This window comes from Sprattus sprattus, assembly GCF_963457725.1.
Source record: "Sprattus sprattus genome assembly, chromosome: 7".
Lineage (NCBI taxonomy): Eukaryota > Metazoa > Chordata > Actinopteri > Clupeiformes > Clupeidae > Sprattus > Sprattus sprattus.
In genome coordinates, this window is record NC_137926.1 from 23,982,562 (window position 1) to 23,995,751 (window position 13,190).

A 13,190-nucleotide genomic window follows, 5' to 3' on the forward strand; every position below is an offset into this window, starting at 1 on the left:
TTGTTTTGCAGCCAAGAAAGTGATGTTGAGGTTACTGTAAACGTTAGATTCAACTTTACGTTCATTCTGTTACTCGCAACATTCTCTCATGTATGTGTGTATGTGTCTCTGTGTGTGTGTGTGCGTGTGTGTTTGTGTGTATTTGTATGAAAGAGAAAGTTGTTAATGTAGCAAGGACTATTGTCTATCTTTTTTCAGATGACTCATTAACTTTCTTGTTGATTACTTTAAAATAAATTTGGTTATTTTTATTTAATTCCTGATGATCAAAATGTAGTTTATGTCTGCATCCTCATTGGACTTGAACCTTGTGGAAATTAAAGTAGTGTCTTTGAGCAGTGGCCCAGTTGCAACTGTAATGGCACCCACTTTGTACCTTGTGCGCTTCTGTGTAAAGCTCTCTCCCTCCCCCCCCCCCCCTCTCTCTCTCCCTCTCAGTCTTTGTATAATTTCTCATTGTTGCTAAATTGCATAACTGATAAAGTTTGTATAACTACAAACTCTTGTCCCGGTTGTGTCATTTCCCCCCTGCAGTCAACACTAGGGAGCAGCATTAACTAATATATTATTCAGTCAGCCAGTCAGTCAGTCAGCGAGGCGGTAGGTGATGTGGGAGAGTATTGACCCACTTGTACAATGCCACATTGATTTTAAAGTATGAGCTGCCAAAAGAGCTATTTATATCATAAGCCTTTAGCAAGTTTGCACCACCACTTGATCTAATTCACGTGAGAACTGGGAGCTTACAGAGAGGCTGACTTTACGTCACAACCCTTGCTATGTTAGTTTCTGGATCTTTTTTTATTAGTATTTTCAGCCACCTATTGTATGACAATATATTTTGCATAGTCTTATAAGTTGAAAATGAAAAACATTACATAAATTATCATTGTAATTTCATTATGGTATCAGTAAGCAGCACAGCATGGTGAGAGAGATTCTTTGGAATGAAATGGATGCTTGAAACACTTTAAAGGGCGAATTTCAGGGCAGAAAGCAGGACACCGTTACACAGAAATTCACATTCTTCACAGATGAGTCCATGCTGAAAAGTCCAAGTCTCATCTGATAGCTTTTTGGTGAAAACAAAACGTCCACATTCTAGTCCCACAGAGGACACTACTTGACTATTGTTTTCTTCAAAGTGATATTTTTTCTCTATCTACATACCATAATACAGTAACTGTCTTTAGTACCCTTTTATTGCATCCTTATTACTCTTACCAAATATGCATACTTATAAACTTTATCTTATTATATAAACATAACATACTTATAACGTTTTACAAGTTACAAATGTGAAATTGAGTAAGAGATTTTTAACCTAAAAGTGCCTGTTGGCTTTTCCTGCTACCACTCAACTGCTCTTCACTCTATAAAAATGACCACAAGATGGCACATTAAATCTCTTCCTCTCCATGAGAGTAAAGTTCAGGGAAGCTTTCTAAAAATGGATCGAAAAACCTTTAGATTTTAAATATATCCACACCAATCAGTCCATATCTCTCCATGAGTCCAGCTTGTGTAAGTGCAACAGTACCATTGCACCCACAGACATATGTACTCTTCTTCAAAGGTTCCTACATTTCAATTGTGTCACTGCTGATGCTAAGTGCATCAATCTGCCGGCACACGTTGATGAACTCAGCCTGCACTGCAAGCTCGTCCACCTGCTCCCGCTCCAGCTGCGTGTCACGCAGGCTCTCTCTGGAAGAGGTTGAGCCCAGAGTGGGGTACCTCCGCTGGGATGGGTGCCTGGCCGGTGGCCCCTGGGCCTCCTGGCCTGGTATCTGACTGCAGCAGACCGTGAGAGGCGCACCTCCAAAGTGCCCCCCACAGAGTGAGGCTGAGCTGCTGCCTCTCCAGGCCCCTCTCTGGGCATGGATGCTCCTGTTAGAGGGTCTGGAGGCGTCGGCGGGCAGGTCCACATCCCCGCAGGAGGAGGTACGATACAGGCTGGGCTCGACAGAGGTGGGGGCCCTGCAGGGCTGGCCGTCCGGGGGGCCCCTGGTGCTCAGGGAGAGTCTGGAGGAGCAGAAGAGGCTGTATGAAAACAGTGACTCGCTGAAGAGTGCCTCATCAATGCTCCGCCGCAGGTCGATGGGAGACGGTGGCCGCAGGTCGACAGTGGAGTCGCTGTAGCCCCCTCCGTCCAGGCTGAAGGAGGACCCGGTGGAGATGGCCTTGGCGACCTTGGTGTGGACGAGCTTCTTGGCAGTCTGATCGACGGGGCTGCTGGGATAGAGGAGGTCCAGGCCATCTGTCTCTGAGAAGCGTTGGTCCGCAAGCGTGTAAAGGGGCACGCTCTCGCTCTCCTTGCGTGTGAAGCCTTCGCAGAGACCGTGCTTTTCACCAGGCCGTAAGGACCAGCCATAGCCGCCCGCGAGCAGGGATGGTTTGGCCGACCCAGCCTCACCGCCACCTGACCTCCAGGTGAACCCGGGCCAACATGGGAATTTGGGCGTGCCGCCTCCCTGGTTCACACAGCAGAGGAGAGGGTGGGTGACGATCAGGGCTAGTGTGAGACACACTCCGGCCTCACACACGCGCAAGCTGAATTGCAGCCCCCACCAGGGCCAGGGAGGGAGCCCATCTTGGCTTTCCCCAACTGCTCCAGCTGCCAGCAGCATGGCATAGAGCCTCAGGCCGCCACATGCCAGCAGGAAGAGAGCGGCGAACACTCCAGTGCCCGCTGCCCGCTCCCACACCCCTGCCTCCGAGAACGGGCACTGGCTGGCCCGCGGTGCGGCCAATCGGTCAGGCGACGCCTCATTCAGCCGGTAGATGTGCTTAGCGTCCGCTAGAGCATAGCAGTAGAACAGCAGGTACCCCAAAGAGAGGAGGGGGGCCAAGGTCACGAACGCCCCAGGCGGGATAAGGATGAGGCAGGGCAGGCTGGGCAGCAGCACCCACAGGCCCACAGAGCCTAGGGCCAGGCCCACGTGCATCAGCAGCAGGCAGGCGAGAGCGCAGGAAGAGTGCTGGAGCAGGGAGAGTGACAGCAGCTGCATGCGCGAGCGGGCCGACAACAGCAGCAGCACCACGCCGAATGCAGCCGTCAGGCAGGGGAAGGCCGCCTCATGCAGCAGGAGGAAGGCTGTGCCGGGGAGACGCTCCCGTTGTCCGTAGGGGTCGTAGAAGAGTAGGAAGGCCCGGCTGGATCCAACCAGCAGCTGCAGGAAGTGGGCTGTGGCAAACAGGCCGCAGCTAGACGGCCAGCGCAGTGGCAGACACAGTAGGCACAGGGCCGACACGGCAGCGACCATCGCGAACACGCAGCCTAGCCCGTACACATGCCCCTCCCATGCCAGGCCCCACGTTGCCATGGCGGTGTTCCAGTCCGAGCGCAGAGGGACCAGGAGGGGCATGGTTGCCTTGAGAAACGGAGTCGAGGAGAGGTCGTCCAGATCACCGTTGCCCTTGACGTCACCTGGGGGAGCAGGAGCCCATGAGGTCTCTGAGCTGTTGCAGACCCCTGTGGTGACAGCGTTGCAGTCTGGGAGTGAGGAGGACTCGGAGAATGAATCTGTGTCTGACCAGGCATCATCTGGAGATTGGCCTATGGTAGAGAGAGAGGAAGAGTCACAATATGACTTAAAAAGAAGTTGTGTATTTGTGGCTTCTGCATGCCCAGGCTACACTAGTTTTATTGTTGTTGTAATGGTGCATGTTCAAACTCAAAATATTCAGATGGTGACAAAAATATCAGCATATATTCAAATGTCTCAAAAACATGGAAAATATAACCAGCACCAAGTCAGAGAGGCCACAGGCATCAAAAGCCCATTGAGCCATTACTGAGAGAGATCGTTTTGCAGCCATTTGTGTCAGATGTTATTGGGAGGGGGGGCAAATACTGGAGGAAGCAAATCAGCTCCATCCCTCCCAAAATCCATGCCCACAAACTCAACTATGATTTGAGAACCACAGTCAGTGGCGGACCTAGTCATTTGGGGGCCTAAGGCGAACATAGCCAGGGGCCCTCTTCATCCGTCCTTTTAATGCAAAAAAAAAGGGCCACCTCAAAGCAGGGGCGGACTGGGGGAAAAAAGTGGCCCGGGAGTTGTCTGTCAGAGCGGCCCACTTAATATACGGCGCGTTGCCCACTCAATGTATGCAAAATACCCATACACTTAACATAATTTTGGATGATTACAAAGAAATAACATTATATATGTTTTTTAATAACATTTGGATCCACAAATTTGCCTGGATGGACACATGGAATAAAATGATACTGGCTATTGTAACACTTCAAGGTAGGTATTGTTTGCTAGATGAATATGCTTAACTCTGGGCTAGTATCCTACATTAAGCAATATCAATTTTTTTGTAGGCTGATTAACTCATACAGCAATACCTTTTTGTATAGTAGATGGCAGCACACAATCAAAATATTTCCCCTCTACCTACATAGCTACAGTAGCTAGTTATATGGAAGAAAGTTGCATTCAGGAGCCTTCATAAGCAAACATGATTTGGCTCCACATTAAATTATCCCACTTTTTCATTATCCACATGTCTCAAATGTTGTACGATGCAACATAGCTTTACAGGACACATAAAATATGTGTAAAATATCCACCCTTTGCAGAAACCTGTTGAATCGATACATTTGGTGTAGGAAGTCCTAATTGTTTTGTTGTCAATTTATCTTAATTAGTACGCCGACTAAAAATGAGTTTCTTTCAAGGAGTGACTCCAGTTGTTGCACTGAATGTTAGACATCTTGACAGAATATGCCTTGACCGTTTTTTTTAAACTCATACGTCCTTATACTTATGACGAAAGAATGGAGCATGGCGAGCCCTCCCGGAAGCCATGGAAAATGCATTGAGAGCCCTCTTTTATGAAAGAGAATGGATTTAACATTAGAGTGAGAGAGATCTGGGGCGATTTCCATTTAGCCCCAAATAGGGTCGCCGCCTTCTGAAGCACAACTGTTGCGTGACTGTTGCCTGATTCGACATTTGGTAATTTCCGACAGAGAAAAAAAAATCTCCTTTTCCTGAAGGCAGTTCGTCGCCACAATCGCCCTTAAGGTCCGACGCTGCCACTGGTTTGAACTTTATTGTAGAAATTAACAGAACAGAGCATACGATGGGGTGTAAACATCAGTGGTAATGGTAGTGTTGCATGCTGGGTGTGTGATTATGTGTGTGTGTAGGGTTGTTAAAGGTGTCTACGAGCGAGACACGCAAGTATTAGGCTAGAGTGATTGACATTTAATAACAAATAAACATAGTAAGACTGACGGAGGAGATTAGATTAGTAAAGAAAATAATAACCATGAGTGTGAATACAGGTCACTAGGAGTAGTATAAATAGCAGACAGTGATTCCAATTAGTTGTCATTAGAAGTATAAAATATATTCTGTGAAGCAAGGAAAACTGTCGCGAACGACAACATCTGCGGGAGGGCGGGTTGGTTATGGACTTGGGCCATCCCATCGGCCCATCGGTGCCATAATGGGCAACTCGTCGAGGGCTTTCTGCTGGGTGGGGGCCTAAGGCAGTTGCCTAGTTCGCCTTAATGGTAAGTCCGCCACTGACCATAGTGCAACCCACAGTATGGTCCACAGATACACACTACAGTCCCACAACAGTCCCCATCAGTTCAAATGTAATTTAAAGGACCCATCGTATGCCCATTTTACCACAAGTTGAAATGGTTCCTTGGGGTCTTTATGAAATGCCAGTAAAATATTTTGGTCAAAATACCACAAGAATAATTTATTACAGCACCCTTTTCACCCTGTCAAAAACAGCTCCCTACAGATTGACCTGTATTGAGTGCCTGTTCCTTTAAATGCTAATGAGCCAGCTCCCCCCTCCCCCCTTCACTCCTCCCCCTCCTCCAAAAGATTCGCTCGCTTTAGCCCTCCAATATGGCTACTGCAGAAGATAGAATCGTACAACCGTATCTGTTTGAGCCAGAGTCAGAACAAGAGGCTCCCGAACATATTCAAGAAGTTAGGGCTCAACAAAACGTTTCTGAATGGTGAGTAAACTTTGTAAACCTCCTTTTTTTGTTTGTTAATGGGCCACAGTCTCGTTCGCGGTTGGTAGCATAATGGTGCAAGTGAATCTAGTTACGTGAACCATGTGTGAATGTAGGAGTATGTAGCAAATACAGTGTGTTTATAAGTTCCTGTTTGTAAGTGTTTATGTAAATGCAAGTAACGGGAACGCCATAAAGATATAATTGCTAGATGAGTACGTTCTGTTGTGAACATTCACTCAACTTACCTCAGGACTCCGGAGTTGCATATAGTAGATGTATAATGGGCCCACCCACGTCCTCGCAGGTTAGATAAAAGTATAGGCTCTCTCTCTAACGTTTTACCTGCATTTATTAGCGTTTAAATCGTTGTATTTGATGACTTATGTCCGTATTATGAACACAACGTTCAAATAAAGTTTACCCGCAAGGTTGTCACTTGATAATACTCTTTGTTTATACAGGTGTAGCCTACTTGTGGCAAGTGTGCTAAAATGCCTACGGAGCCTGAAAATGTATGCTGCAGGGAGATACCACAGGTAGAAGTATTTGTGAATTACATTGACATTGTAAATATGCAGTCATCATCTGTTTAATATTCCACGTCACTTACTCTCAATATTCAAGGTTACAAGAAGAATACTTCAGCTCGAGAACCCGACAGCATGCATGGTTGACCATCCAGGCCTTGAACCTGTGTTTGAATGTCTATTCTTTGCAGAATGCATAACATATATAGGGCAGATTATGGGCCTTTACGTGAAAGAGGAATAGAGCAGTACGGTTTTTTTTTGTATGCATGAGTTATCAGTCATTTCTGCAATACAAATATGACCAAGAATAAAAATACAATAAATTATCCTTCCCTCTGTATTACTTTGCTAACTGCTCATCTTACATGTGTCAATTTTTGACATGTGACTTATCAAACACTGAAGGCACACAAAACTGTGTATACACACTTTTATTGTCAGAAAGATTGCTAGAATGAATGCCATAGAGCTTTTTAAACATAGTTATTAAATGTAATGGCTGGTACATAGGTAATAAATACAAGGTATATTATAAATACAAAGGTATATTAAAAACATTGATTACAAAATTACACTTCTTGCTATCAATTGCCATACTGTTAAAAAAGGAACACTTTATATGTGTGTAACCTTTTATTCTCTAAAACACATTTGTTCAGACGTTACAGGTACAGAAGTTTTGTTAGCTGGTGTTGGGGCTATCTGGGCTGAAGAATCAGAGTGGTCCTGCCCTCTTGTGCTCCAGATACGCAGAGTGTTCCCTGATGCACAGGGAAGGTATACAGGGTTCAGACCTGCCCTCGATTGAACCTGGACACATAGCGGTCTATAACTTCCTGCTTGTCCGGTTTCTCAAATTGGGCAGAGAGAAACGCGGGTATTGGGATCTTCAGCAGCTCATTCACATGTGGGGCCGGGTTCTGAAAAACCTTGTCAAAGATGAGGTCCAAGAGGTTATCCAAGTACCCTATAATACAAAAAACAATCCAAAACTTTTACATTGTTGCACATTTTTGTATATTTTATAATTATTTGGTAATTATATTCTATTTATTATGAAGACTATTTAAAAAGACAATGTTATGCTATTTATGTTTCACATACTGTTTGTACATTGTTTGATTTTGTGGAATTTGAAATAAAGCCTGTGCCAGTCACGGAAGGTTGGATCTGCTTTCACAGGCTTTGCAGTGCACTCGCCCTTCTTATATTTTGGGAAGTTCACTTTAAACACATTGAAATGCAGGGCTGCCAGGTAGAGAGCATGTGTGAATGGGTGTATAATAGTTAGTATAATACATAATAGGTATACATTTCTTAGAAAAAAATATCGTACTGTTACCTGCATAACATTCCAAGAAAAGGAAAGACTACGTTTTTGGGCACAAAACGCAGAATGAGTCTGTGGAAAGCCTCCAACGACGAGGTCTGGTAGTGAGGGCTCAGCTTCCCCACATCTTTCAGGACCCTCCTGTTAGTCAACGCCTTCTCTAACTTGAAGAAGGCTGGTGTCCCTTTAAAAAAAAAATTATATATATATATATTTAGCTTCAAAGTGATTATGGCATTGGTTATTTGGTTTGTTTATACATGTATAGATAAACACAAGCCTTACATTTACAATGCAAATTGGGTGAACATACCTGCTTTCAACCATTTGCTTTTGTCACTTGAAATGCGTGGCTGATGCAAACACTTTGGGTAGAGAGGGTCATCATGGGAGTGGATGTCTTGGAGATGGTTCAGGATGGAGGTCCACTTAGCCTCTCTCTCTGGCCCTGAGTAGAGGTGCTTGCCTAAACAATAAGAGAGCAGCAATGTTATGCAGGTTTTGGTAAATGCAGGTGAGTCTCACGTCGTTCACGAACAATTAATTGCCCATTTAACATGTATGACCCCATCATTGTTGTGTCGAAGGTGTCACCAGCAGGACTAATTGCCTTCGTATTTGCAGGTGACTAACCTCCCTCCGCCCCAACACAAAGCATTTTCACAAGGGAATGTTATGGATGAGAAAACTATTTCTCGTTACGTAAAGACACTATATACTTTGACACAAATTCCCCTTCATAGACATCCAAACGAACCATCTACTGTTAACCAAGATTAAATAGGCTAGTCTAACACAAAAATTCGTTGGCCACTTTAGCAATTGATGGGTCAGCTGGCTCCTACACACTACAAGATGCTAATGTCGCTAACTTGTACAAAGCCCCTCAGGTTGCTTTAGTGCCAACACCTCGAAGTCCTAACAAACTACTTCACAGAAATCTTATTGTTTGCCATAGGCAAATTCAAACTAAATGCTGTACAAGGCATACATGACTAGCATAAGGTATCACATTCTAGCGAACTCCTAACTGCACACGCCAACACTCGAGTTTGTAGCTAACGCCTCGCTGCTGAAAAGTAACACGTTAGCATGCTAATATCCTCTCGCACGCACCACTCATAGAGGCAAAAGTTACTGTTGCCTCAAGTATCTTTCACTGCCGTTTTAAGTATGGTCAGCCATTCTAAATAAGTTGTACACATACGTGAAATACATTACCTATGTAATGGATACTTTTACGAAAAGCCTCAACACATTGCCCACATTTCTAGCGAACTAATGCTAACGTCTCCCCAACTACATTCCTTACGTTGCCAACCACCCACACTAAATGGTCAATGCACATACAAGAATTATTTTTAAAAATACTTACATTCCCCTCGTCTGAAATGCGACGGATAGATGGTACTGAACCCGCTTGCAAGGTCAGTCTTGTTGCGAGTCGAGTGTTATATTGGTCCAGGTTGGTAAAACAGTCCAATTCAAAATGGTTTGCGCACACAAACAACAGTTTCCCAACTCTTTCCGGGACATTGCCTTCAAAAATGAAATCCATCCATTTCACTCTTGTGTCTTCTGAGGCTGGAACGTGATGTATAGATTTGTGCGGATCCGTGCAGCCGACCACAGCACATCTTGAGAACTTTGCTCCAGAACTTTTCGCCATGCTGCTAGCTAGCTATTCAAAGTATACCCAAGCTTTGCAGAAACGGTATGATTCACTCTGGCAAATGATTTGGGGGGGGGGGGCTGGGGTGTGAGGTTGGGGGTGGGCCAAGGCCATGTAGGGATTCTAGGGAACCTCCCATTGTCTTGTGACGGGAGAGTTCACAGGAATCTCATTCGCAGTCACTCAAGCATGACGTTTCTGACGTACAAGAACCATAACAAATCGCGGGGGTTGTTTTTTTCCGCAGTTTTTGGGTTGCTAAACATGCCAGATACCCAAATTAACGAGTAGAAGCCCTAAACAAAGTGGAATTTTCATAATATGGCCCCTTTAAGACTACTTAATAGCTCCTGATTCATGTGTGAAATCTTTTCCTTAATACTCCAGTGATTAAAAGTTTATCGAACTTGGCAGAAATGTGAAGAGAAAGGTCCTCCAGTTGATTGCATGCTGCGGGGTTGAGGACAGAAATACACCAAGAAATTGGAAGCATACAAACATTGTAAAAGGAAAATGTGCAGTCTATAGTCTTCTAATTGGTTGGCTCACTCTACAGGGAGAGCACTGGAAGTAGGCTGCAGAAAATGGGTCAGCGAAAGTGAGGGAGGGAGAGAGAAAGAGAGAGACACAGAGAGAGAGATAGAGAGAGCGGGAGATTAGGAGGGAGCCGACCTTCCTGTCAGTTGCTCTAATTTTTGTAACTATTTAAAAACAGAACCTGTCCTGATTTTTACAAATTACGTTTTGAACAGCGAACCGATTCACTCACTCTACTGTCCATTCACCGTATTGTGATGTAAATATTCATATTGTATTAAACGTAACAGAGAGAATATAGCTGTACGATGTATAACTTTCTACTGTTTGTATTTTGACCTGAAATGTGCATATTTCGTACAACATGGCTCGTGGAAAGGAAGGGCAATGAAATAGAATCCAATGAATGACAACTCTAGGACCACACTGCCCTCTCCATAACCACTAAGAGATGGAGATCAGAAAATGAGACTGTGATCCTAGGAGACTGGCCCATCCAGAAAATATTGAGATTTGCAATCAAACTTTACTCACATAACCAGGTTTAGCATTAGAATATAGGCTATGTGAGTAGACTGCTTGACAGACAGACCCATTTACCTGTAATGTCAGGGTGAACTGTTGGGAGAGATCTCCCTGCTGCTGGTGCTGTCACTGGATCATTCAGTGTCTCCTGCTCTCCTGGGTCTCCTGCATTCTCCTGCTGGACTCCATCTGCACCAAATGGCCCTGCGTGACTCCTGAAGTCTGACTGATCCCATGATTCTTTAAATCAGCACAAAAAGTTATCTGATTACTCACTCTGGACAGAGGTGCAGAACATCTTTGTTTATCATACACAGAACCCCCAGATCTCTTCAGAACTGTAAGCATTCTCAACAGACAGGGACCCTCTCACATCTCACAGTGTCTGGACTGCTGCCAACATCAGACACTCCAGCCACCAAAATGTTTTAGTGTTATACAGTTTTACAGCCTGTCCCTGCTGAGCTATGCGCAAATCACATCTAAGAACTAACCGTTAGTGATCAAACTGTTTTCAGACACACCTAACTACACAAGCTTTAGCTTGGTAAATAGCGGGGTGAAGTGCGAAGAAGCTGGGCAGATCACTATCTCTGTTCCTGTGTTTGCATCTACACAGTTAGTTTGTAATAAAGCGCATCTCTGTTCATTCTGTCTGATATACAACTGGTTTGAAACCGCACTTGTTTCTGATAGGTGCTCTACTATGAGATGTGTGCAGTTGAAAGAGAATCCTCTCTCGTTACATGAGATAGAGAGAGAGAGAAAGAGAGAGACAGAGAGAGAGAGGAAGAGCGAGAAAGACTGTGACGGGTGAAGGGTAATCTCATGCATGCTGAATACTGATGTTGTACTGCAGCATTAGCGCTGTGTACGGCACTGTACCATTGTCAGCATATAAAACCAAGTGCCGACCATCACAGGATAAATCACACAGACAAATCCCCCACCACCCATTAAACAGCTCAAGGCAAATTACTGTAGATGAGGGAGGGATGCCTCATTGTTTGACAGTGGTGATTCTTTACAAACATGAAATAGGCATGTACCATTCTTAGACTCTTTCATAGTAGCCTGAAGCACATGTCCAATGGCAAGTTTAGTAATAATAATAATAATAATAATAATAATAAACAAAAACACTGCTTTGTTTTTAATGAATTCCAAATATTCCTTACTTATTCCAATCTTTAAAATAGTAATTACAAACATTAATCATGATAAATACAACTAAATTACCAAAAAGGTGATAATTCTATCGTTGATGACCTTTTATTGGCCTTTATTCAAAAGGACCTCTATTATACTGTCATCTCTGAGGTCTTCAGCTGTGGAGGAGGACATGTAGGGGGCTCTACTATGAGTTTCTAAACCTGTCATCGAGTAACCATGCCCCATACAACATGGAAAAGATTTGTAACAAGGAATTCTGATTATGTTTGACAGTAGTGAGGATGGAAACCATTGGAATGAATCAAATAGCTTTACCCTGGAGAAATGCCTACCTCTGAAAGAGTCTGCAATCAATGATGTCTCCTCTGTTGGTCTTATTGCAAAATCTTCCTCATGAAGCACTGAGGTCATAACCTCTGTCCTTGCACCTTGTGGTTCCATGGCAACCGTGTCTAAACCTGTATCTGTATTATCCCTGGGTGCCTGCCCATGGGTATCTGAGTGAAGTGTGAGAGCTGGTATCGACATGCCCATGTCAGGTGCAACTGAGGACCTGTCTGGTGCTGTGGTGGCAGTACCCACAGTGTCCATCAGGCTCCGGTCTTGAGGAGCAACAGAGGACTGAGGTGTCTGTGAAGCTAGGGAGGATGTGTCAAAGGTCAAGTCCCCTTCAGTCTGTCTGATGTAGATGTCAGACATGTGCTCCTCATCTGCCCAGTCTGATTGGCTGTTGACCAGTTGGTCTGTGCCGGCTTTCAAAGAGTGACCGTCTGGCTCGGAAAAATGTAAAGTCCCCTCTTCCATTACGCTCTGCACAGTTTTTAATTCACTTGACGGCTGGGCGACAGCTCCCTGTGAGCCTACGTTGTGCATGTCCATTTCTTTGGCGTTCACTGACAACGGCGTCCACAGATCAAGAGGAGAGGCCGTTGCGGCCATTTTGGCTCCACCGGCCAAGGCAGTCCACATTGGCAGGTCCGATGGCAGATTGGGGTCAGTCGGTTCACTGACTTCATCCATCTTTGACCAGGCCTTAGTGGCCATGTTTGTGGTCAGTGCCATGGCATGACAGCTGCCAAACAGGGATGAGCAGAGGAACACTGCAAGGACTCCACTGGGGGAAGACATGGTGCTCTCCCCTGAGAGCATCAACATCAATCCGTCTGTTCAGTCACGTCTCTCTGCCATCTCACTACTTCAAGCCAGAAAAGGCACAAATTTCAGCACTGAGACCAAGAGAGAGAAAATGCATTTTTATCAAAGTAGAGAGCCTGTTCCACAGTTGTAAGGTTGCCAAGAATAGTTAAAACATCAATGGCAGCATGCAGACAAAGACAATGATAATTACAGGTGCATTTCACATTCTGAAGGCAAAAACAATCCCTGTGGTGTTTGTCACTGTTGCTCAGACTCGACTCA

General features: G+C 44.8%; 1 protein-coding gene across 1 annotated transcript; it reads right to left on the minus strand.

The window, feature by feature from the left end:
* Window positions 1-1,580: 1,580 nt before the first annotated feature.
* On the minus strand, window positions 1,581-12,926 carry prrt4a (proline rich transmembrane protein 4a; the record flags this gene model as incomplete). The annotated part of the gene is made up of 3 exons (XM_080841762.1): window positions 1,581-3,559; window positions 10,674-10,838; window positions 12,104-12,926. The coding sequence occupies 3 exons, from the start codon at window positions 12,924-12,926 to the stop codon at window positions 1,581-1,583; spliced, it is 2,967 nt and encodes a 988-aa protein (XP_080697888.1).
* Window positions 12,927-13,190: the final 264 nt, after the last annotated feature.